Source organism: Lygodium microphyllum, chromosome 13 (assembly GCF_053477565.2).
Source record: "Lygodium microphyllum isolate KBCC chromosome 13, Lygodium_microphyllum_v1.1.10, whole genome shotgun sequence".
Classification (NCBI taxonomy): Eukaryota; Viridiplantae; Streptophyta; class Polypodiopsida; order Schizaeales; family Lygodiaceae; genus Lygodium; species Lygodium microphyllum.
The window spans coordinates 8,758,440-8,781,487 of record NC_141147.1 but is presented as its reverse complement, the minus strand read 5'-3'; the positions used below and the strand labels follow the sequence as shown (position 1 = coordinate 8,781,487).

The window sequence follows — 23,048 nt, the reverse complement described above, 5'->3', positions numbered from 1 at the left end:
AGTTAGCCCACAGGAGGGAAAATATGCCACGTGTTCTAGAGGCACGGAAAGCAGGTAAATGGGCTGTATACAGAGATGGAAGAGTTATCATCACAGAGAAAAGGACGGCATGACGGTGCGCGGCCTATGAGACCCTGAAGTTCACACTGTGGAATTGCAATGGCTCCCTTAAGACAGATGTAGGTTATTTTGAGGATACTTTCAAAGGTATAGACATTGCTATGTATACTAAGACACATCAATGTAAAGACAGCCGTTTACCTGATGTATATGGATATAGATGGGAAAGTGTATATCGCCCTCAGCCTAGACGGCCTGGAGGGACGAGGGGATCAGGAGGTGTGGCAATTCTATTTAGAGAAGAGCTCCGAGATACAGTCCAAGTGGTACATAGAGATGTAGAGGCAAGGTACATGTGGATCAGGTTACGTACAAGCAGAACTCGTGACATGTATATTGCCATATGCTATTTTCCCCCTGCATACTCTAAGTTTGCCCCTAAAGAGGCATCCCCGTATACACCACTATATGAGGACATAATGGGATACATGAGAACTGGGGATGTTCTACTAGCAGGAGACTTTAATGCACGCACAGGAAACAACCAATCTGCTTTCTTTGATACTAGTGATGAGATGTTCAGAGATATTGCATTAGATGAAGTGGGATTAGTTAGATCAGCCCACGATAGAGAGATAACAGAATATGGAACACACCTACTAGCACTAGGAAGTGCACATGGTTTGGCCATCCTTAACGGGCTACTACAGTGGCCAAGATCTAATGGCTTCACATGTTGGAATAACAAGAAGGGGTCAAGCACAGTGGACTATTTGATTGGATCACCCAACTTGCTACCTGACATAAAAAGTTTTGAAATCTCGGACAGACCAATCGGATTAGTAGCAGACCATGCTATTCTAGCTTTCACAATGCAATATGGGCATATACATGAAGCACAGTCACATATACCAAAATTACCACGCTATGATTTTGTGGAAGCGACCTCACACATATACAGCATTACTGTGCGAGATGCATTGAGGGAGCTAGACACACAGGCCTCTCTGGATGAGTTTACAGGACAGTTGGCCGAGATAATACACACTTCAGCAGCATACGCTTTCCCACACACTACACCGTCAGATAAACCTCCACGAGGTAATGCTCCACAGAATGGCTGGTATGATGATGAGTGCAGAGAGACACGAGCACGTTTTCAGCGAGAGCTGGCACTTGGTATATGCACTCATAAGCATGCTCGAACACTCTTCAGACAGTTGGTACGCAAAAAGAAGCAAGAATACCTGAGCAGACTAGAAACAGAAATGTATTCCATGTTCTTGGGGCAGGACAGCAAGAGAGCGTGGAAAAATATGCATGAGAGCCAGCCACCCCTACAAATTACTAGACCGGATGATTGGCATGGATATGCTTGCACACTCTATGATATCCCTGGCCAAGAGCCTATGCCACTCCCCTCAACCTCAAGACCAGAAAATTGCAGATTTTTCACAGAAAAAAAAGTGAGGAATGCCATATGGAAGCTGAAAAATGGAAGAGCCCAAGACCATGAGGGTTTAGTGGCTGAACACTTCACGCATGCCTGTGATATTCTGGGACCAACGCTCGCTCACATCTTTAATAGGGCAGTTTGTGAGGGATTTCCAACCTGTTGGTCAGACCATATTATTGTGCCGCTCTTTAAGAGTGGAGACCCCGCGCTACCTAGTAACTACCGAACTATCATGATTGGACACATGCTGGCCAAGATATATGGCTCTATCGTGGAACAAGCATTGAGTGAATGGGCCGAGATGCATGGCCTGAGGTCAAAAGGCCACGCTGGCTTCAGGAGGGGACATACAACTCTAGACCATATCTTTACGTTGAGGGCAATCATTGAAGAAGGCAAGGCATTCAAGAAAAAGATCTATTGCTGTTTTGTGGACTTTCGTAAGGCCTTTGACACAGTGCCACGTGCTAGACTCATGAAAAGAATGCAAAACATTGATGTGCCCGTAGAGATACAGTGGAGTATCTATGCCCTATATGAGACAGTGACAGGCAGAGTACGAACACCTGAGGGCATCTCAGATACAGTCAATAGCACCATTGGGGTGAAACAAGGCTGTCCACTTTCACCGACACTTTTTGGGCTGTATATAGATGAAATTTCAGAATATGTGGATAGGATTGGTTGGGCCGGAGCCAGCCTAGGTGGAATGCTGATACCATTACTGCTTTATGCCGATGATATTGTACTTATATCTGACTCACCTGAGGGACTAAATAGACACTTGGATGCATTATCAGCTTTTTGCAGAGATAGAGATCTCAAGGTGAACCTTGGGAAAACTAAAGTTATGGTATTTAACACTTCAGCTGCTTGGGTGACAAGAGCTGAGCACCAGTTTACTTTTGACGGAGAGCCAGTGGAGATGGTTAGGCAGTATGTTTATTTGGGGGTCACATTGAAGGGACCACAGTTCTCTTGGAGAGAGACATCAGAGGCTCGTTCGGCAAAAGCATATGCAGCCTTAGGGGCATTGGAGAGGCAATGTGCTCACATACAATTTCATGAGCCGCGCACCAAACTGTGGCTTTTTGACACCTTGGTTACACCCACACTCCTATATGGGGCAGCTATTTGGGGTCCGAGTCTGTTTCACACGAGGAGATAGCCTTTGGGAGACCAGGATGGACTAGAGAAGGAATACTATGATGGATGGGAGCATATGGAAAGACCACTGGTCATGATGATCTCACGCATGATACAAGCGAAGAGCTCGACCCCACATGAGATTATCAGAGCTGAGTTGGGGGCATCACCCATGGTGGCTGAGGCCTTGGTTCAGGCAGTGACTTTCATACATAGACTATGGGAGCTCCCCCAAGATAGATACCCACGGCTAGCCCTGGCCTCTTCTAGACAACTAGCAGCAGACGGTGACAGACACTGTTGGTATGCTCAGATGAGTACATGGATGCGTCTACATGGTCTGCAGATTGACAGACTACCCCCCTTTGACTATAGCCTGGATTGCCCTACACTTGACCTAAGCCGATCAGAGCTAAACCATGTGATCAAAGCAGACATACTGAAGTTAGATACGGAGAAGACCTGGATCCGACCCCCCTCGCCCCATGGCAAGAGGATGGCACACTACCAGACCCACTTCCTCCAGGTATCTGAGGATGGTTTCATCACCCGACCCAATTACATGGACACACAGCTGCCTCATGGACTATGCACAGCTATTGGTCAGATCCGCACCTCATCCCACCACCTGAGGATTGAGACAGGCAGATGGGAGGGTATACAGACAGAAGAACGCATATGCCCACTATGCGACAGAGAGCCAGAGACAGAGGAACACTACATCTGCCGATGCACTGTATATTACGACATACGAGGTAGATACCACTGTCTGTTTCGAGAGGGTTTTGGACCCCTGAGACGGATCATGCAGTATGAGGATCAGAGATGCTTGGGATTTTTCCTCTTGGAGCTCCAGAGGCGCAGAGCAACAATTCTACGGAGTAGGAGGCCCCCACAGCTCGGCTCACATAGACAGAGAGCAGTCACTGACTTTTTCATGGATACACGACAGAGTATGGCAGATACCACTACTACTGCCACACAGCCTACAGGAGTACATCATCATTGGACCTCATCTTCTGTAGGTGTCCCTTTGGATAGAGCAGTGGCACTTAGCCGGTCTAGGCACCCACGTCCACCCGGACGAAGGCCTAGACATCCACACCACAGACAAATTAAAGCCATCATTGAGCGCCACAGGAGACAGATGCCAAGACGCCTTAGCTATGCAGAGATACACTTCCCTAGAGAACAGACATATCATTGATGGAGAGTTTTCCTTTCTCTACTCTCACTTTCAGATCACTGACATGTTTCCCTTTTATGGGACACTATTTCATTTCATTTCATTTCCTTTTCAGTCTTATAGGCATGTTTTTCATCTTTCTTCTCGTTCTAGATGAGAAACACACCATCATCATTGTATGTACTGTTTTGGTCTCATAGGCCACATTGGCCTTTTAGAGACATTAATATACTCTCTCTCTCTCTCTCTCTCTCTCTCTCTCTCTCTCTCTCTCTCTCTCTCTCTCCCTATATATATATATATATATATATATATATATATATATATATATATATATATATGATGATGATGAGTGCAGAGAGACGAGCACGTTTTCAGCGAGAGATGGCACTTGGCATATGTACACATAAGCATGCTCGAACACTCTTCAGACGGTTGGTACGCAAAAAGAAGTGGGAATACCTAAGCAGACTAGAAACAGAAATGTATTCCATGTTCTTGGGGTAGGACAGCAAGAGAGCATGGAAAAAGATGCACGAGAACCAGCCACCCCTACAAATTACTAGACCGGATGATTGGCATGGATATGCTTGCACACTCTATGATATTCCTGGCCAAGAGCCTATGCCACTCCCCTCAACCTCAAGACCAGCAAATTGCAAATTTTTCACAGAAAAAAAAGTGAGCTACAGATGTACCCATCATCGCGGCTTCCCGAATCGGGAAAGCTGACACAAAAACAAAAGTCCTCATCATGAAGTTTGGAGACTTGGAAAAAAAAAGAGCCTTCCTCTCCAAGAGGATCACTCTGAAAGGAGAAAAGATCTACCTAGATGAAGACCTCACCCCAGCCCAGTTAGCCCACAAGAGGGAAAATATGCCACGCGTTCTAGAGGCACGGAAAGTAGGTAAATGGGTTGTATACAGAGATGGAAGAGTCATCATCACATAGAAAAGGACAACATGACAGTGTGTGGCCTATGAGACCGTGAAGTTCACACTGTGAAATTGCAATGGCTCCCTTAAGACAGATGCAAGTCTTTTTTAGGATACTTTCAACGGGATAGACATTGCTATGTATACTGAGACACATCAATGTAAAGACAGCCATCTACCTAATGTATATGGATATAGATAGGAAAGTATATATCGCCCTCAGTCTAGGGGGCCTGGCGGGACAAGGGGATCAGGAGGTGTGGCAATTCTATTTAGAGAAAAGCTCCAAGATATAGTCCAAGTGGTACATAGAGATATAGAGGCAAGATACATGTGGATCAAGTTACGTACAAGCAGAACTTGAGACATGTATATTGCCATATGCTATTTTCCCCCTGCATACTCTAAGTTTGCCCCTAAAGAGGCATCCCCGTATACACCATTATATGAGGACATAATGAGATACATGAGAATTGGGGATGTTCTACTAGTAGGAGACTTTAATGCATGCACAGGGAACAACCAATCTGCTTTCTTTGATACTAGTGATGAGATGTTCAGAGATATTACATTAGATGAAGTGGGATTAGTTAGATCAGTCCAAGATAGAGAGAGAACAAAATATGGAACACACCTACTGGCATTGGAAAGTGCACATGGTTTGGCCATCCTTAACGTGCTGCCATAGTGGCCAAGATATAATGGCTTCACATGTTGGAATAACAAGAAAGGGTCAAGCACAGTGGACTATTTGATTGGATCACCCAACTTCCTACCTGACATAAAAAGCTTTGAAATCTCAAACAAACCAATTGGATTAGCAGCAGACCATGCTATTCTAGCTTTCACAATGTAATATGGGCATACACACGAAGCACAGCCACACATACCCAAATTACCACGCTATGATTTTGTGGAAGCGACCTCACACATATACAGCACTACTGTGCGAGATGCATTGAGGAAGCTAGACACACAGGCCTCTTTGGATGAGTTTACAGGACAGTTGACCAAGATAATACACACTTCAGCAGCATATGCTTTCCCACACACTACACCGTCAGATAAACCTCCACGAGGTAATGCCCCACAGAATGGCTGGTATGATGATGAGTGCAGAGAGACACGAGCACGTTTTCAGCGAGAGATGGCACTTGGCATATGTACACATAAGCATGCTAGAGCACTCTTCAGAAAGTTGTACACAAAAAGAAGCAAGAATACCTTAGCAGACTAGAAACAGAAATGTATTCCATGTGCTTGGGGCAAGACAGCAAGAGAGCATGGAAAAAGATGCATGAGAACCAGCCACCCCTACAGATTACTAGACTGGATGATTGGCATGGATATGCTTGCACACTCTATGATGTTCCTGGCCAAGAGCCTATGCCACTCCCCTCAACCTCAAGACCAGAAAATTGCAGATTTTTCACAGAAAAAAAAGTGAGGAATGCCATATGGAAACTGAAAAATGGAAAAGCCCAAGATCATGATGGTTTAGTGGCTGAACACTTCACACATGCCTATGATATTTTGGCACCAATGCTGGCCCACATCTTTAATAGGGCAGTTTGTGAGGGATTTCCAACCTGTTGGTCAGACCATATTATTGTGCCGCTCTTTAAGAGTGGAGACCCCGCGCTACCTAGTAACTACCGAACTATCATGATTGGACACATGCTGGCCAAGATATATGGCTCTATCGTGGAACAAGCATTGAGTGAATGGGCCGAGATGCATGGCCTGAGATCAAAAGGCCAGGCTGGCTTCAGGAGGGGATATACAACTCTAGACCATATCTTTACATTGAGGGCAATCATTGAAGAAGGCAAGGCATTCAAGAAAAATATCTGTTGCTGTTTTGTGGACTTTCGCAAGGCCTTTGACACACTGCCACGTGCTAGAATCATGAGAAGAATGCAAAACACTGATGTGCCTGTAGAGATACAGTGGAGTATCTATGCCTTGTATGAGACAGTGATGGGCAGAGTACGAACACCTGAGGGCGTCTCAGATACAGTCAATAACACCATTGGGGTGAAACAAGGCTGTCCACTTTCACCAACACTATTTGGGCTGTATATAGATGAAATTTCAGAATATGTGGATAGGATTGGTGGGGCCGGAGCCAGCCTAGCTAGAGTGCTGATACCATTACTGCTTTATGCCAATGATATTGTACTTATATCTGACTCACACTTGAGGGACTAAATAGACACTTGGATGCATTATCAGCTTTTTGCAGAGATAGAGATCTTAAGGTGAACCTTGGGAAAACTAAAGTTATGGTATTTAACACTTCAGCTGCTTGGGTGACAAGAGCTGAGCACCAGTTTACTTTTGATGGAGAGCCAGTGGAGATGGTTAGGCAGTATGTCTATTTGGGGGTCACATTGAAGGGACCACAGTTCTCTTGGAGAGAGACATCAGAGGCTCGTTTGGCAAAAGCATATGCAGCCTTAGATGCATTGGAGAGGCAATGTGCTCACATACAATTTCATGAGCCGTGCACCAAACTGTGGCTTTTTGACACCCTGATTACACCCACACTCCTATATGGAGCAGCTATTTGGGGTCCGAGTCTCTTTCACACGAGGAGACAGCCTTTGGGAGACCAAGATGGACCAGAGAAGGAATACTATGACAGGTGGGAGCATATGGAAAAACCACTGGTCATGATGATCTCACGTATGATACGAGCGAAGAGCTCGACCCCACATGAGATTATCAAAGCTGAGTTGGGAGCATCACCATGGTGGCTGAGGCCTTGGTCCAGGCAATGACTTTCATACATAGACTATGGGAGCTCCCCCAAGATAGATACCCACGGCTAGCCATGGCCTCTTCTAGACAACTAGCGGCAGACTGTGACAGACACTGTTGGTATGCTCAGATGAGTACATGGATGAGTCTACATGGGCTGCAGATTGACAGACTACCCCCTTTTGAATATAGCCTGGATTTCCCTACACTTGACCTAAGCCAATCAGAGCAGACATACTGAAGTTAGATACGGCGAAGACCTGGATCCGACCCCCCTCCCCCCATGGCATGAGGATGGCACACCACCAGACCCACTTCCTTCAGGTATCTGAGGATGGTTTCATCACTCGACCCAATTACATGGACACACAGCTGCCTCATGGACTACGCACAGTTATTGGTCAGATCCGCACCTCATCCCACCACCTGAGGATTGAGACAGGCAGATGTGAGGGTATACAGACAGAACAACGCATATGCCCAGTATGCGACAGAGAGCCAAAGACAAAGGAACACTACATCTACCGATGCACTGTATATTATGACATACGAGGTAAATACCACTGTCTGTTTCGAGAGGGTTTTGGACCCCTGAGATGGATCATGCAGTTTGAGGATCAAAGATGCTTGGGATTCTTCCTGTTGGAGCTGCAAAGGCGCAGAGCAACAATTCTACGGAGTAGGAGGCCCCCACAGCTCGGCTCACATAGACAAAGAGCAGTCACTGACTTTTTCACTGATACACGACATAGTATGGCAGATACCACTACTACTGCCACAGCCTACAGGAGTACATCATCATTGAACCTCATTTTCTATAGGTGTCCCTTTGGACAGAGCAGTGGCACTTAGCTAGTTTAGGCGCCCACGTCCACCCAGACAAAGGCCTAGACATCCACACCATAGACAAATTAAAGCCATCATTGAGCGCCACAGGAGACAGATGCCGAGATGCCTCAGCCATGCAGAGATACACCTCCTTAGAGAACAGACATATCATTGATGGAGAGTTTTCCTTTCTCTACTCTCACTTTCAGATCACTGACATGTTTCCCTTTTATAGGACACTGTTTCATTTTTCCTTCAGTCTTATAGGCATGTTTTTCATCTTTATTCTCGTTCTAGATGAGAAACACACCATCATTGTATGTATTGCTTTGGTCTCATAGGCCACATTGGCCTTTTAGAGACGTTAATATACTCTCTCTCTCTTTTTTTTTCGTAAAAGGTAATTGTATTAATTACGAAAAAAGAGTACAAGTTTTCATGATTACAAGATACACGAGGGCTCTAAGCCAACGTGTAAGATCCCAGTACTAAGCCACACAAAAGTTACACAAGTGATGGCAAAGACCCAGAGGAAATTGCCATATGCCAGGTAAGCAAGTCCTCCCGAGGGAGCAAGTCCGAGTGCCGAATGAGATCTATCTGCCAATGCAAGAGACCTTTAAGCCGGGCAATGTGTTTCGGTACATTACAGGCGGAATCAAAAAGAAAGGCATTCCGAGTTGTCCAATTGTGCTAGCATCCCCAGAATCTGAAGAAGTGAAACAAGATCTTCATATGCAACTGTGGCTGTGTGGGGTATTTTGGTCGCACAAAAACCCAATCGAAAGGGGTTGGCGAGGACCCCACCACTGTACGCCAAACCTGTGACAAGAGCGACCAAATCCTCTTGGCCAGTGGGCAAGAAATAAATCGATGCCAGGCCGATTCCACAGTAGTGGTACAGAAGAAACAATTGCTATTCGAGATTCGACACTTCGAAAGGGCCGAGGCAAGAGGAAGACCACCAATCATCACCCGCCAAAGAAAGACCTTATTTGAACGGTGTCTTATTCAACCAGCCCTCCATCACCGTTGCCTTCCACCATGACTGAGATTTCGGCAAACCCCATACAGAATTAGCTTTAACACCCAGCCATTGATGATCTTTCATCAGAAGATGATACACCTGATTAGCAGAGGCCTTTTCCAGACTCAACCGACCTGCAAGGTCCCAGTCCTGCCAAGGACGATCCACCGCAAGAGCAGGAAAAGCTTGCCTGGCCTGAAGTACCAGCAAAAGCTGCTCCCATAAGTCATGGTATCCACGCGGGATTTTGAAAAGTCTCCTGGCCGTACGAAACGATGCGAAGACATTACGACTGGCAAGGGTGGCGTCCGCAAATACTCTCTCTCTCTCTCTCTCTCTCTCTCTCTCCGTAATAGGAAATTGTATTAATTACGGAAAAAGTACAAGGTTACATGATTACAGGATGCACGATGGGTTTAGCCCATGGTGCATAAACTTGCTTTCCTAGAGAGAAGATCAACATGCTGCACAAGATCTAACAGCGAGTGTAGAAGACCCTTGAGTTTGACTATGTGTCTCTAGACACCCGCGGCAATGTCAAAGATAAAAGCATTCCAGGTGATCCAATTGTGCCAACAACCCAAAATCTGAAAAAATGGAACAAGACCTTCATATATGGCTCCACCGGGGTGTGATATTTGACCCTGGAAAAAACCCAATCAAAACAATGCAGTGATAGGCCAAGAACCGCCTACCAAATATCTATTAGAAGAGCCAAAATTTTGCTGGCCAAAGCATAAGAAATAAATCTATGATGCGAAGATTCCATGCCGGTTGTAGAAAAAAAGAAATTGCCATTTTGAGATTTGGTGCTTAAAAAAGGACAAAGCAAGGGAAAGCCCACCAATGATCCCTCTCCAAAGAAAGACCTTGCATTTGAACGGCGTCTTGCTCAACCATCCATCCATCACTAACATTTTCCACCAAGCCTTAGATTTATGCATGCCCCAAATCACATTGGCTTTAGTAACCAGCAAATGGTTGTCCTTAATCAAGAGATGATTCACTTGGTTAGGTGAAGCCTTTTTGAAGACAAAGACGGCTAGCAAGATTCCAATCTTGCTAAGGGCAATCTGAGTCAAGTGCAGGAAAAGGTTGCATAGGCTGCATCAACCTTTCAACCCGACCATAAAGGTCACAATATCCACGAGGAATATAGAAAATTCTTGTGGCCGTATGGAAAGTCATCAACCCCCCATGGCTCATCAAAGTGGCATCCGCCATAGAAGACAAACCTAAACGTGCCATACAATTGTCCTCCTATTTCCCATCCCAAGATAGGAGCCATGACACTGCCAACAGCTCCAACTAAAAGGAATTTGCCTCTAGACAATCCTCTACAAGATGCCTGCAGGCCTTCTGAAGGACGAGGCTCCAAGAAGAAACCAAATGATTCACCAAAAAGGAGGAGGATGTGGAAAAGTGAGAATCAAAATCAAGAACATGCCACCATGATGCCTATATGTTGGTGTTACCATGGACAATACCTCAGTCTTCCATTAAAAGACAACTATAAAGACCTAGGATGACAATCACTACACATTGCTCTGAAGAGTGACCAACAAAGGGCCACCATATGGGTCTGTACATCCAAAATCGCCCCACCAACCATGCTTTTCAAAGTGCAGACGTGGCTCCAAGAAATCCAAGAGATACCTGTCCGCAAGGAGTCCTTTTTCCACAACATAAAACAAATATGTTTGGTAAGTGCATTCAAAGAACTGGTGTTCCAAGGCAAAAATGGTAAAAAGTAGGTACTGATGGGTAGCTGATGACCTAAGCTACTTTGAGGTGCACATAAAGGGCCACGCTTGTGTTTTCCAATACATAAATTTTGCCTCCATCTTTAAGGAGATCCATTGCAACAAGTATTTTGATTGACGTCAACACCCAAAGGATATCCCGAGTGTCTAATAGCATTGCCGCGGGGCACCACCACCCCCTGCAATCCCAAGGATTAGATGTCAAATTCAGTGCAGCTGATGAGGGATGATTTTGCAACATTAACATGGAGGCCAGAAGCATGCCCAAATAGTGTCCAAACATCCAACGCCTTGTGAAGATTGTCCTCCTTTGTATGAAGATCATGAAGGTATCGTCTGCTAGTACCTATGCAACAAAATGTTGTCCAAAAGGAAGAGATAAACTTGCCAACTGCCAAGTACTCACCATATGGGATAACATGATGAGCCAAGGCAAAAAACAAAGGGCTCAATGGACAGCCCTATTGAACCGAGCGTGCAATGGGGAAGGGGTCAATAACACCACCATTTAACATAACCCTAGAAGAAGCATCGGCACTGATGGTATAGATCAACTGAGACATACGTGGCCCAAAACCCATAGTATGCATCAGTTTTGCAAGAGAGGACTAGTCCAAATAATCAAAAACTTTCTCCAAATCCAACTGCACTAATGCCACCTCCTGGTTAGAATACTTGGCATAGTCAATCCCCATCTGCACATTCAACACATAACGGAAAATGTTTCTACCCTTAATGAAGCCATACTAATTGGGGTGCACAATGGCAAGGAGATGCCTATGGAGGTGGTTACCCAACACTTTAGAGAATATTTTATACATCGAGCCCATTAAGGAGATGGGTCTCAAATGTTTCAACATTGATGGTGATGGCGATTTCCAGATCAATTTAATAACTCCCTCCTTCCATGATGCTGGCATAGCTCCCATCTCCCAAACTTGCTAACACATTGCAGCCAAAGGTTTCACCAGATGAGTGGCATAGGTCTCAAAAATTTCATTAGTGAGGCCATCCCAAATGGAGCTTTTATCCATAGGTAAGTGCAATAAGACATCCATGACCTCGTCCTCATGAATGTCACTTTCTAGTACGACTTGTATGTCAAATGAAACATGATCTTGAACCAAGTCATAAAAAGCCTAACGAGCCATAGAAATATGCTCAAAGTGGTGTTGGGCCAAAGCAAGAAGCTCCAACAAATAGTCAAGACACATGCGAACAATGGATTGTGGATTTCTAGCCATGTGCCCATCTCGATGCTACAATCTAATCATATTCACACGGGCAAGGGAAGGATGCAAACCTCAAAAAGAATTTATGAGACTGACACAAGGCATCTTGCAAATTATCAATCAAAGATTTTAGTTTAGCCTACCAATAAGATCTCAATTGGAACTGTTGGATAAGATTGACCAATCACATAGCCAATGAGGACAAGAATGTATCATCTGAGGATTGTAGAAGCAAGAAACACACCAAGACTAATGGTTCCTCCTAATGGGAAATCTGACACAAATATCATCCGGAAGACTGTCAACCATAAGATCCTCATTAATAGCTGGGGCACTCCCAGCCTCTGGAGCTACATGTTTTTCTAGCCATTCAGTCATAAAATGCCCCAACTGCCCACAAGAGAAACAATGGGGGGCAGAAAAAGTGCCCCATTTCAAATGAAAATGCAATGATGGTATGCCAAGGCAATTTAGCAGCAGCCAGTTAGGCCTCTTGCAAGAGGTATCCCATAATATACACATGAGATTACGATTTGTAGCCCCTAAATTGGAAGGCACCAAGATCGTGCCAATAGCTCCATAGCTTCCTTTAGCAAAGGCCAATACACAGCAGGGCAAGCTTCCACTTCTACCCACCAATCTTGAAGGAGCTTGAGCATGTCTCTTGGGACTTAAGGATGATAAAACCAATCAGTTGATGTGTGTTTATTTGACTGTTCCCTATTGGTAAATGTGCAAATCAACACAAATGCTACCATTCCTCACTTCCTCTCTCATAAACTTTTGGTTCGAATGGAAGGTCACACAGAATTGCACAAGTCAAGCATACTGCCTACATGAGACTACTTTGTCTTTGGCTCTGACCAGTCATCTAGATATATTCAGTTTGCCAGTTTGGATCATTTTCTTGACCCTCTTATGAGATAGTATTATTGGTACTTTTTAAGACATAAGGTTAAATCCCTGCGGTAAACCATAGCAAGCTCTAGTAAGCTGAAATGCCTTTCATATGTGCAGCACAAAGGATGCAACTAGATTCAGGCAACAAAAAAGATTCTAAAACAGTAAGAATGTTAGCATAAACACCTCTAGAGCTGCTTTGGTAGCATGTTGGATAACATCATTCAGCTCCCTTTCTCTCCGTGTTAGCTGTTGAACTGTTTGTTCCAGAGCTTCTTTATCTTCCATTAATTCTTTCAGCTGCAAGGAACAGTTATTATAATCCTTAGCTTCACATTGATAGTGCTGAAAGAAGAATTTACAACAGTTGAAAAAGCCAACACAGCCTAGGACAGTAATTATAATCCTTAGGTTGACAGTGAGAACAATGAAATAAGTTCTTAACTTGTCATTTCAACTTGCCACAGTTAAAAAAGCCAAGACAACCTGGAAACACACATGATCTGTGATGCTGATACTGACCGTGACTTCCATCTCCTTCATTATATCTACTACTTCTTTTTGCACCTTCTGAGATTCAAGTTCTTTATACTCCTGTTGGATTTTATTCATTTCTGATTGTAGAATGTCAAACTTCTCCTTATCCCTTTTCTGCTGAACACATTGCAGCTCCTTGCTTCTTTGTGTTTTCTCTTTGACAAGCTTAATATCTAGATAGGAAAAAAACTTCAATTCAACCTTCCAATATAGAAACATGAAAGACAATGTCTGCTGCATTGATATTACTAAGGTTACTTTTCTATGAACTGAAGGGGCAATATTTGAGTCTTGAAAAAAAGCTCAGAAACAAAGATAAAAATTAGCTGTTTCATAAAAACTATGCCAGGTGAGGTTGCCAAACTGTTAAAGTGCACGCTGCTGTATACTCCTTAAAAACATGTTGTGATTTGCAATTATAGATTGTAATATAACTTTTGCATGTTTGTAGTGGACACCACAACTTTCAAGTGTCTCTTGTTCCTAAACGATATAACTTAAAGAAGACTAACGACATGGTTCTTTGGGTTTTGCTTCTCAACTTCAAGGAGACATGGCATAGTAGATCCGGAGTTCCTAGAGGGAACAAGACTGTGTGTGAGCTTTCTTGAGCAGTATGCTAAAGGACCCTAGACTCTTTATAATTCAGAAAGAAAACTCAATTTTTGATCTATTATACAACAGGTAGATGCACATTTTTGAAATAGCAAATCTTCCTTAGTTGATTTATAGGATGTAATGTTGTGACCAAAAGACATGCAATTTCCCAAAAAAAGGACATATACATGCAAGAAAGATGATGAAGAAACATGCTTACCTTCTCAATCCAATCACAATCAGGCAGGATAAAAAGCCAAGAGCTCTAATAGCATTATATTGAAAATACAGTGGGATCAAGAAAGGTTGGGAGAGAAAGAAAGAGAATACATGTTTTCAACATCATAAGATTAGAATATAATGCATAATTATAACAATTAAGACAACATTAGCGACTCTGTTATAAAAATGATCACACGAGTGCCCAAAAGAAGTTATATAATGATAATCACTACTAAGATGAGCATTTAAATACAAAATCTATTTAAATACAAAATCTATTTCCATAAAATGCATGAAAAACATATAAAAGAATGACGGTTCACTTCAAGGGGTAGTATCAAGATTCATGAACAATGACAAGGCTTGTAGAACAACCAATCCAGCAGTCTGTAGTACCACACCATGTGGGGAATCCCAAAGTGAAAGAAAGTGCAAGACTCCCACATATGTAAGAAGGTCTCTCACCTCTTGGTCATGGTATCTGAATCATAGTCTCTTCAATCCCCTGTGAGAGTATGATAGCATGAGCTACCCCCAAGTGAGCCACCAGCGTACACTAACAACAAGTAGGCAATACACTAACAAGTAGGCAACAAGATTGTCACACTCCCCAAGACCAAGCAACAATGAGTGAATCAATGTGTGTCACAGAGCCAGCCAGGGTGCCCTCACTCAGCTGCCTTCATATATGGTACAAATGAATAAGTCCTGACAAGGTTAGCATATATAAGGACTGAGGAGATTTATTTTGGCCAACCCTAACAGGATTCACTTTGGAGGACTTCCTAGAGAAACTCCTAAATCACTTTCAGTACAGCATACAAACCTCTAAAAGAATACTTTGTGTGGTGCCGAGAACCATAAGGATATGCCCGTACTTGATCTCGGGAGGTGGCTCCAAGCTGACCAAGTGACCAAGGCAAGAAGATGTAGAGGACCCCTAAGATCCAAGATTTCTACCACAAAGGGAACCTGTAGTAAAGAACAGTAGATAGAGTGAACTGGAGAACCCGAAACTCAACCTCGGGAGAGAAGCCACTAGCTCCATGCATCCATGCTGGAACGAATACGAAAGCCTCATCATCAAGTCGCGGCTGAACCTCCAAGGTCCCAATCTAGGTGGTACCTGAAGATCCTAGGTATCAATAGAAGAGATGACTGGTCGAAGACAGCCATCCCAAGAAAGTAGAGGATGGGTGAAGAGCTTCATGTGGAGTAGGTTCCCCCTCTGAGGTCCCCCGCTGCTGAAGTTGAAGAAGAAGTAGATGCCCCCTCTGAGGGCAAAGAAATTACATCCCCCTCTGAAGTAGATAGGGAATCCAAAAATTCATGGATCACAGACTCCGAAATGTCTGATGATGAAGGAAGTGCCACGGATCATGCCAAAAAAGGTATCCGGGGTACCGAAGAGCTCCTAGAGGTAGCCTCTCAAACATGAGTAGTCGAGGGTGGGGAAGGGTGGGGCTCACAATGAGCAAGAGGTGGGCAACATTCGTTGTCGCTCAATGGAGCAGATTGGATAGCCGAAGAAGAGGAAAGAGTTGAGCAGCCACTGTCTCTCAAAGGAGTGGATTGACAAGGAGATGGTATCAAACAATCACTGTCTCTCGATGGAACGGACTGCAGATCCGTAGGTCGTGGAAGCCACTGTACCTGAAAATAAGTGGGAGAAGACTACCACTAGCATTGCGACAATCTCCAGGAGGTCATAGTGCCAATCGATCCTCCATATGCCCGAAAGGACTTAGTGCGCATCGGATGCATCTTATTTCCTTGAGCATAGTACTCTGATAGACGATGCAGAACATTCTCTGTGACCCAAAAAGGAGAGGTGGCACAAGGAGTGCCTGGTGGAAGACACATGTACTCCGGAGGGGTGGGAAGCAAAGGTCGGAGTCAGTAAACATCGGTGGTGTATCCGGCTGCAAGGACATCCTTCATGCTTAAAGAGAGGCCATGCGATCTCACTATAAGCAAATCTTGGTGTTCATGATGCATTCGAGAGGCTACATGAGAGATAGCCATCATACTTCATAGATCGAGCCTCTTGAACAAATAAGAGGGTGTCCAAAGTCTCATTATTGAGCTCCAATAGCACAACATTTTGGTTTCGTTATCGTCAAGGCAAAGGGTACATCGCCAACATAGTTGCTTGCATGCTTGTGTGGTGGAATAGAAGGGCTATGCAAAAACCAACTCCAAAATGCATGTGTAATAGCTAGTACTTGCATTTGCATATTTATAAGAGAAATTTTTATTCTTTAGGTTTGGAACTTTGTATTTGTAGGTGTAAGACAATCAGCACACATAAGTTGATATCATGGAATGATTAAATGAAATGAAAGAATGAGTAGACACATTATTGAATTCAAATCTATTAGTAGATCTTGAGAGTACTTAATGAAAAGAAGCCAATTTGTATTGCATGTGGAACATGGAAAGTCGGGCAAAATGGTTGCATGGCTAACTTGATGGGGGGAAAATCCTAGAGTACAAGTGCCCATGATCACAGTCGTGACCATCTCATGGTGTTAAGGACAGAAATAGATAGGAAAATCTAAGGTAGAGAGAAAAGCTAAGTCCAAGAGAAAGAATAGCAAGGGTGATAAATATGTGTCCTATAGGTGCAAGGATATTGACTGTGCTTGCCCCAAATTACTCCAATAAGGTTGCCTACATCTCCTTTCTTGAATTTATAGAAAAATCTCTTGAGTTCTTGAAAGGGAAAATACATCTTGGTTGTCCATTGCTTTAGGACCTTGTGCTTGCATATTGGAGTTATTTCTATGGGTCTATTTTACATTTGTGAATCATTGTTGCCCATGGACTAATAAGAGCAATAAACCACATCAACCATAGTCTCTTTGATAACCCCATCATATGTCTCTTCTAAATCATCTTCAACCCCATTAAATGCTTCCTTCTTCATTTTCCACATGAAGAGTAGAAGAGCTTGAGTTGCCTACTACGACTTAAGAAGCCTTCAAGAGAAAGAGGAATGGTTGAGAGGAAAGAAGAGCTGCCAAGCCATCATAAGAGACTGCTATAGGAAGGGAAAAGCTACCAAGTGTAGAGACAAGGAAAGCCATAGTCAACCTATAGAGATAAGATTTCATTCCATTTATGGTTCAATGCATGCAACAATCTATTAAGAGGGTGCTCTGGATTTTTGAGTGAGACTGGGGGATAGATTCATCTAATAAAGAGACTGTGGTACATTTACTTGTGGCATTAATTAAGGTCAAGACTATGGTTGAATTCTAGGATGTGAATATTGAATGAATTTGATTTTGGTCTTCTGTCTCCATGAGCATTGTACAGTGCACAATACAACACTAGCACATGTACTAGCAATGATAATTGCATTGACACATGCACTATGTGCACTCATATGCCTGTGCACTTGCATTGCATTGTAATCACTTGAGAATTGAAACCCATCACCACACACACCTATGGACATGTTCAACTTTAGGTACCCACCACGGATTGGGCTTGTGACCAATCCCTATTTCCTTTCTTCACTTTGATCAAGGGTCCACCCTATTAACAAAGGAGGGCTAATAGACCGAAGGAGCAAGGAATGAGGCACCTTGTAGTACCAGTGCACCATTCTACCACTCAATATAAAATTAGTAAATAACCCTACATTCTAGTGCACTTGCATGTGCCTGTGTGCACTTGTGTGCGATGTGCCTGTGTGCACTTGTGTGTACCTGTGTGCACTTTTGTGTGTCTATGTGTACTTACGTGAACTTTTGTATACTCTAATGAACTGGCCCTTGCATTAACTCACCTTTTTTTACTTGTGTATACCCTTGTATACCTAGGTTGCATCTTGCATTGCACTCATATCCACAAGTACCTCTTGTACTTGCACAAATGTCTTTCCATATCTCGTCTCACCCCTTAGGACTCACCATAGTGCACTACACCTTGCATTAGTACACTATTCTAACCATAGTTGCACTGAAAATGTACTCCAATGCACTTACCACAGAGATATTGCATTCTAACTAACCTTAATACACACACCACGTGCCCCTCTCTCTTCTTTCACAACTCCAACACCCACCCCATTCACAAGGGAGGGTTGAGGAGGAGTAAGGGAAGATAGTGAGGCCTTGTGCATGCAATTGCCACATCTAGTTATACACCCTTGTGCCCTTTTAAACACTTGTGTGCACTTGAGTACACACCCATGTACATACACTTTCACTTCCTTTATCTCAATACCAAACCAATGCCCATCCTATTTACAAAACAAGGTTCAAAGGGAAGGAGGAGAGAGGAAGGTGACACCTTGTAGTGCACATGTGCACTCATGCATGTAGGTGCACTACTATGCATTGGGATATGTACGTGCGCTTGAGTATCCTTGAGGGCACTTGTGTCCACACCCTTGTCTACTCTAGTTCCATTTCTATAAACCTTGCATCTAGCCTCACCTAGCTTACTTGTGTGGTCTTGGGTGCACTCGACTGCCCTTAAGTGCACTTGCATTGACATTGGCATATAATGACTCTAGCACATACTGACATTGATACACATTGACACTAGCACATGCACATGCACACATGTTCACTTGTGAGCATTTGTATCAACAACTTTAGTGACCTTAACCCAGTACATGTAAGACTGCATTAAGCTAATCATAGTGCACCTTTGTGCACTCATGTGCATTCACAAATGCTTGAGTGCACTTGTGTGCGCTTGGGTGCACTTGAGTGCATCGATCATTGTGGTACTCAAGCATAATAGAAAAATTATAGTCTATATCAATTACAAGAAGCTAAATCCTACAACCAAGAGGGATCACTATTCACTACTATACATTGAGCATATGATCGAGAAGTAGTAGGGAAAAAATATTGTAGATTTTTAGATAGGTTTTCAGGATAGAATTAGGTACAATCCACCTATATATGATATATCAATAAATGTGTTTGCCACTAAATGGGGGTGTTTGCTTATATTGTCATGGCACCGAGCTTTTTCAATCCCTCACATGGGTTTGTTAGATATGCCTTCATGCTTAGCACCAAGTAACACAACTACTCGATCACTCTTTTTGAACTTTTTGAATCAAAGGCAACCATGGCTACCCAATGAATTCTAGCATTGATGTAGAAAAGAAGTAGGTGTAGCCCATATTTATAAGGGGTTATTAGTTGTTGGAAGAGCTTGATGAGGAGGTGGAGATAGCTATAGGTGTGGTGATGGAGGGAGTCTAAGCAATTAGCAAATTCTCTTGTGAAATGTGCAAAGAAAGAGATTAGGTCAATAGGTTGGAATAGGTAGGTTTTATCAATGTGGGTTGTTTTGACATTGGGGATCTTCAGAAAATTATATCTAGCATGCTCCTTTTCCTGATACTCTTGGCCATCCAAGCAACACAACTACCCAGTCACTCTTTTTGAACTTTGTGAATCAAGTAGAAGGTCTTGTGGTTTTTGTTTTACTTTGAGTTTCTAACTCACAGTTGTGAGGGTTGCATTTTAAGTGTTTTTGCCTTAAATGGGTTGGAATTCTAGTCGTAGGCTTAACAAATTGGGTTGGTTGAAAAATTTATGGGTTAGAATCATTGGTTGCAATTGTATCAGATTCAGAACTTGTTATGGTATTCTCCAGGACTTTAATTATGTCATCTTCCATTGTGAATACCTCGAGGTCTAGATGGCGATTGTTGAGCAAGTGTCCCATCGTTTGTAGTTAAGTACCTTGAGGTATTCAAGACATTCCATTTATTTGTAGCTAATTACCTTAAGGTATTTGAGCCATTCCAATTCTGAATTCATTCTCATGTTATCTACATCAATGAGAAAGTTCTCATTTTGACAATATTTGGGCTCCATATAGATTTGTTCAATGGTACAGCTATCAATGTTCTAATATACTGTGTATAAGTTAGAATCATCATTGTCCTAAGTTGATTTGTTGTCTTCAGAGTCACTCACTTCTTGAGCATCTACACCTTGTTGCTTCATCAATGAGACAAAGAGGCTGCTATCGAAATCAAACAAGATTTGATGTACATTTGTTCATTGCCAAGTGGAGTTGTTTAACAATTAGTCAACAATGGTGAGATTAGTGTTTTCTTGATTACAAAAACCTAGCCTCCACTAGCTGAGGATCTTGTGTAATGTACCCTATTCATTAGGGTAGGATAGCTCTAGAAGGTTCTAATTTCTATGTTAGGGGACACCATAAAGAGCAACATTAAGATTGGTTCTACATAAGGGTCTAGCCTAAGGATTAAAGTATCACATGCATCTCTCTCACTCAAGCATTCATATGCCAATAGATATTCTAGCTCTTCTATAAATGATGCTTCCAAGGTGGTTAGAATATGCATCCAATTCTTCTCATCCTCAAGATAGGAAATATATCTAGCCAAAGGTTGGAGGGTCATTGGAATCTCCATGTAAGAGTGCAAAGATAGTGTCTAAGTCAACTGGTGAGGTTTTCCAAGACTCCATCTTGATTCAATCAACCTCCTTCATATTTTCTACAAAGACTACCCATTGTCCCAATCCTCAATAAGACATGCATTGCATATCCATGGTTCCTATCTACAACTCATTTTCAGTTTCTTCGACCTTGTTAATTGCAGTTAGCTAGTAAATTGGGTCAAGGTATGCCTTATCCTTGGAAATAGTTTTCTTAGTGGTCTATGGTGGTATTGTAGCACTTTGTACATTGGAGGAAGTAGCTATTTGTGGTGGTGTTGAGAGTGCTTCACTCTTAAGTTTGAGTTCAAATCTTTTTTCTCCTTTTCTTGGTGCTTTTTGCCATGATTAATCCATTCATCATTATGGGGCCTTCAATGCTCACTCCCCCAACCTTACTTTGTGGGGGAGTGATGGTGTGCATAGGAATGTTATCTTCATTATTGATCATTTCCATTATGAATAGACTCAAAGGAACAGATGGCACTATTACTTTGCTATTGCTTGCCTTATGCTATGGACAGTCTAGATACATGTGCATGATTCCATATTCAGGGCAACATTGGTCGACATCACTTACATTAAACTGCTCTCATTTCTATTGACACCTCAAGGAAATATGACCTGGCTATCCATAGTTCCAACAAGAAATGAAGTCTCGATTTGTAGGCATGCCTCACTTATGGCCTTGTCCCAACATCATAATGGGCATAGGACAATAGCCTATGAGGATCAATGATGACACCTAAACAAGCACAAAGATAGTGCATAAAAATGTTATACATCACATTTCTAGTTTTTGTAAAGTGAATAATATTCACTTTGTTGTAAAATCACCAAAATGAGATCCTATGTGAGGGGGCCACATCCATCATTAATAAATGATATGCATAAATTTATACATGCATGCATTTGCAAAAGGTTAGAAATAATTGAAACGTGAAGGCATACAAATGTATCAAAAAAATCAAAGAAATAATAAAAATATGAAGGGTTGTGTGTCTTTTGGGGAAAAGGTGGGGTGGAGTGCATGGCTAATTATGTGTCTCTTTCTCTCCTTTCTTCCAACACACACATTCTCCTTTTGTGTGGTGCAAAAAAATCTCTCGCCTCTCTCCTTCGTGCAAAAGTTCTCCTCTCTTTCTCTTTTCCCTTTCCTCTTTTCTCTTGTACAACTGAAGTTATGGAGGATGAAGATGATGATCTTGATGATTGTGAAGTGCGAGATTTGTGATTCTTTCTTGTCTTGAGATTAATGGCCCAGCCATGTGCATAGAGTTTTCATGCTTCTACCTTGGGTTTTGGGGATCATTTCTATTTGTGGGAGCGTTGCTTTCAATCAAATATCCTTCATTGTTTTAACAAAACAAAGGATTCATGTATCCTTGCCTTCCATTGAAGTGGATAGGGTATCATTGGGCTGGTGCATGACAATTGGCACAAGAGATCTAGGGATTTCATAGGGGTTAATGTCACCCTGAAGGAGCCTATAATGCTAATTGTGGGGCAACTGGAGGCTATCTAGCATAATTTGGGGCATGGTAAAGGCAAAGATAGGGGCAAGGAGCCTATACGAGGCTCTATAGTATGCAACTTCATGGTCGAATCGTTTGCAATGGCTAAGGACATTCTAAAGGAAGGTGGTCCATGTTGCAATGAACACATTGTATATTCTAGCAGTATGGTCTAGAAATTTTGAGTGATTTTCCATCTTAAGAAGTTCTTGCTACTATTCCTAATACCTGTGACTACGTCTTGAGTCTCCTTGGTTTCTATCCAACTTTGTCATGCAAATACATAGGATCCATGTGGCCTCTTATCCCTACCATGTTCACGATGGAGGTTTCCCACATGGATAGCCTCATCTAGAACATTATTGATATTGAAGTGATCAAGTTTAGAGTTTCCAATGTAGATCGTTTAATCAAGGATGCCCTTGATGAAGG

The 23,048-nt window shown here is 42.8% G+C and overlaps 2 protein-coding genes across 4 annotated transcripts in view; one reads left to right on the top strand and one right to left on the bottom strand.

Annotated features, from left to right (window-relative positions):
- Window positions 1-23,048, bottom strand: part of LOC148026321 (protein INVOLVED IN DE NOVO 2-like) — a 237,095-nt gene that overhangs the window by 175,125 nt on the left and 38,922 nt on the right. For 2 of the 3 annotated variants that reach the window (XM_087690741.1, XM_087690740.1), the window contains exons 3-4: window positions 13,820-14,007; window positions 13,484-13,597 (exon numbers count right to left, since the gene is read on the bottom strand). In XM_087690741.1, coding sequence (XP_087546867.1) covers window positions 13,484-13,597; window positions 13,820-14,007 — 302 coding nt within the window. Of the gene's footprint in view, window positions 1-13,483; window positions 13,598-13,783; window positions 14,008-23,048 lie in introns of all 3 variants that reach the window. The other variant, XM_087690739.1, reaches the window with a different exon arrangement.
- Window positions 120-13,324, top strand: LOC148026322 (uncharacterized; the record flags this gene model as incomplete). Its single annotated transcript, XM_087690638.1, has 2 exons — window positions 120-2,618; window positions 13,265-13,324. Coding segments are annotated over 2 exons (2,559 nt in total), but the record flags the coding sequence as incomplete, so codon positions are not given.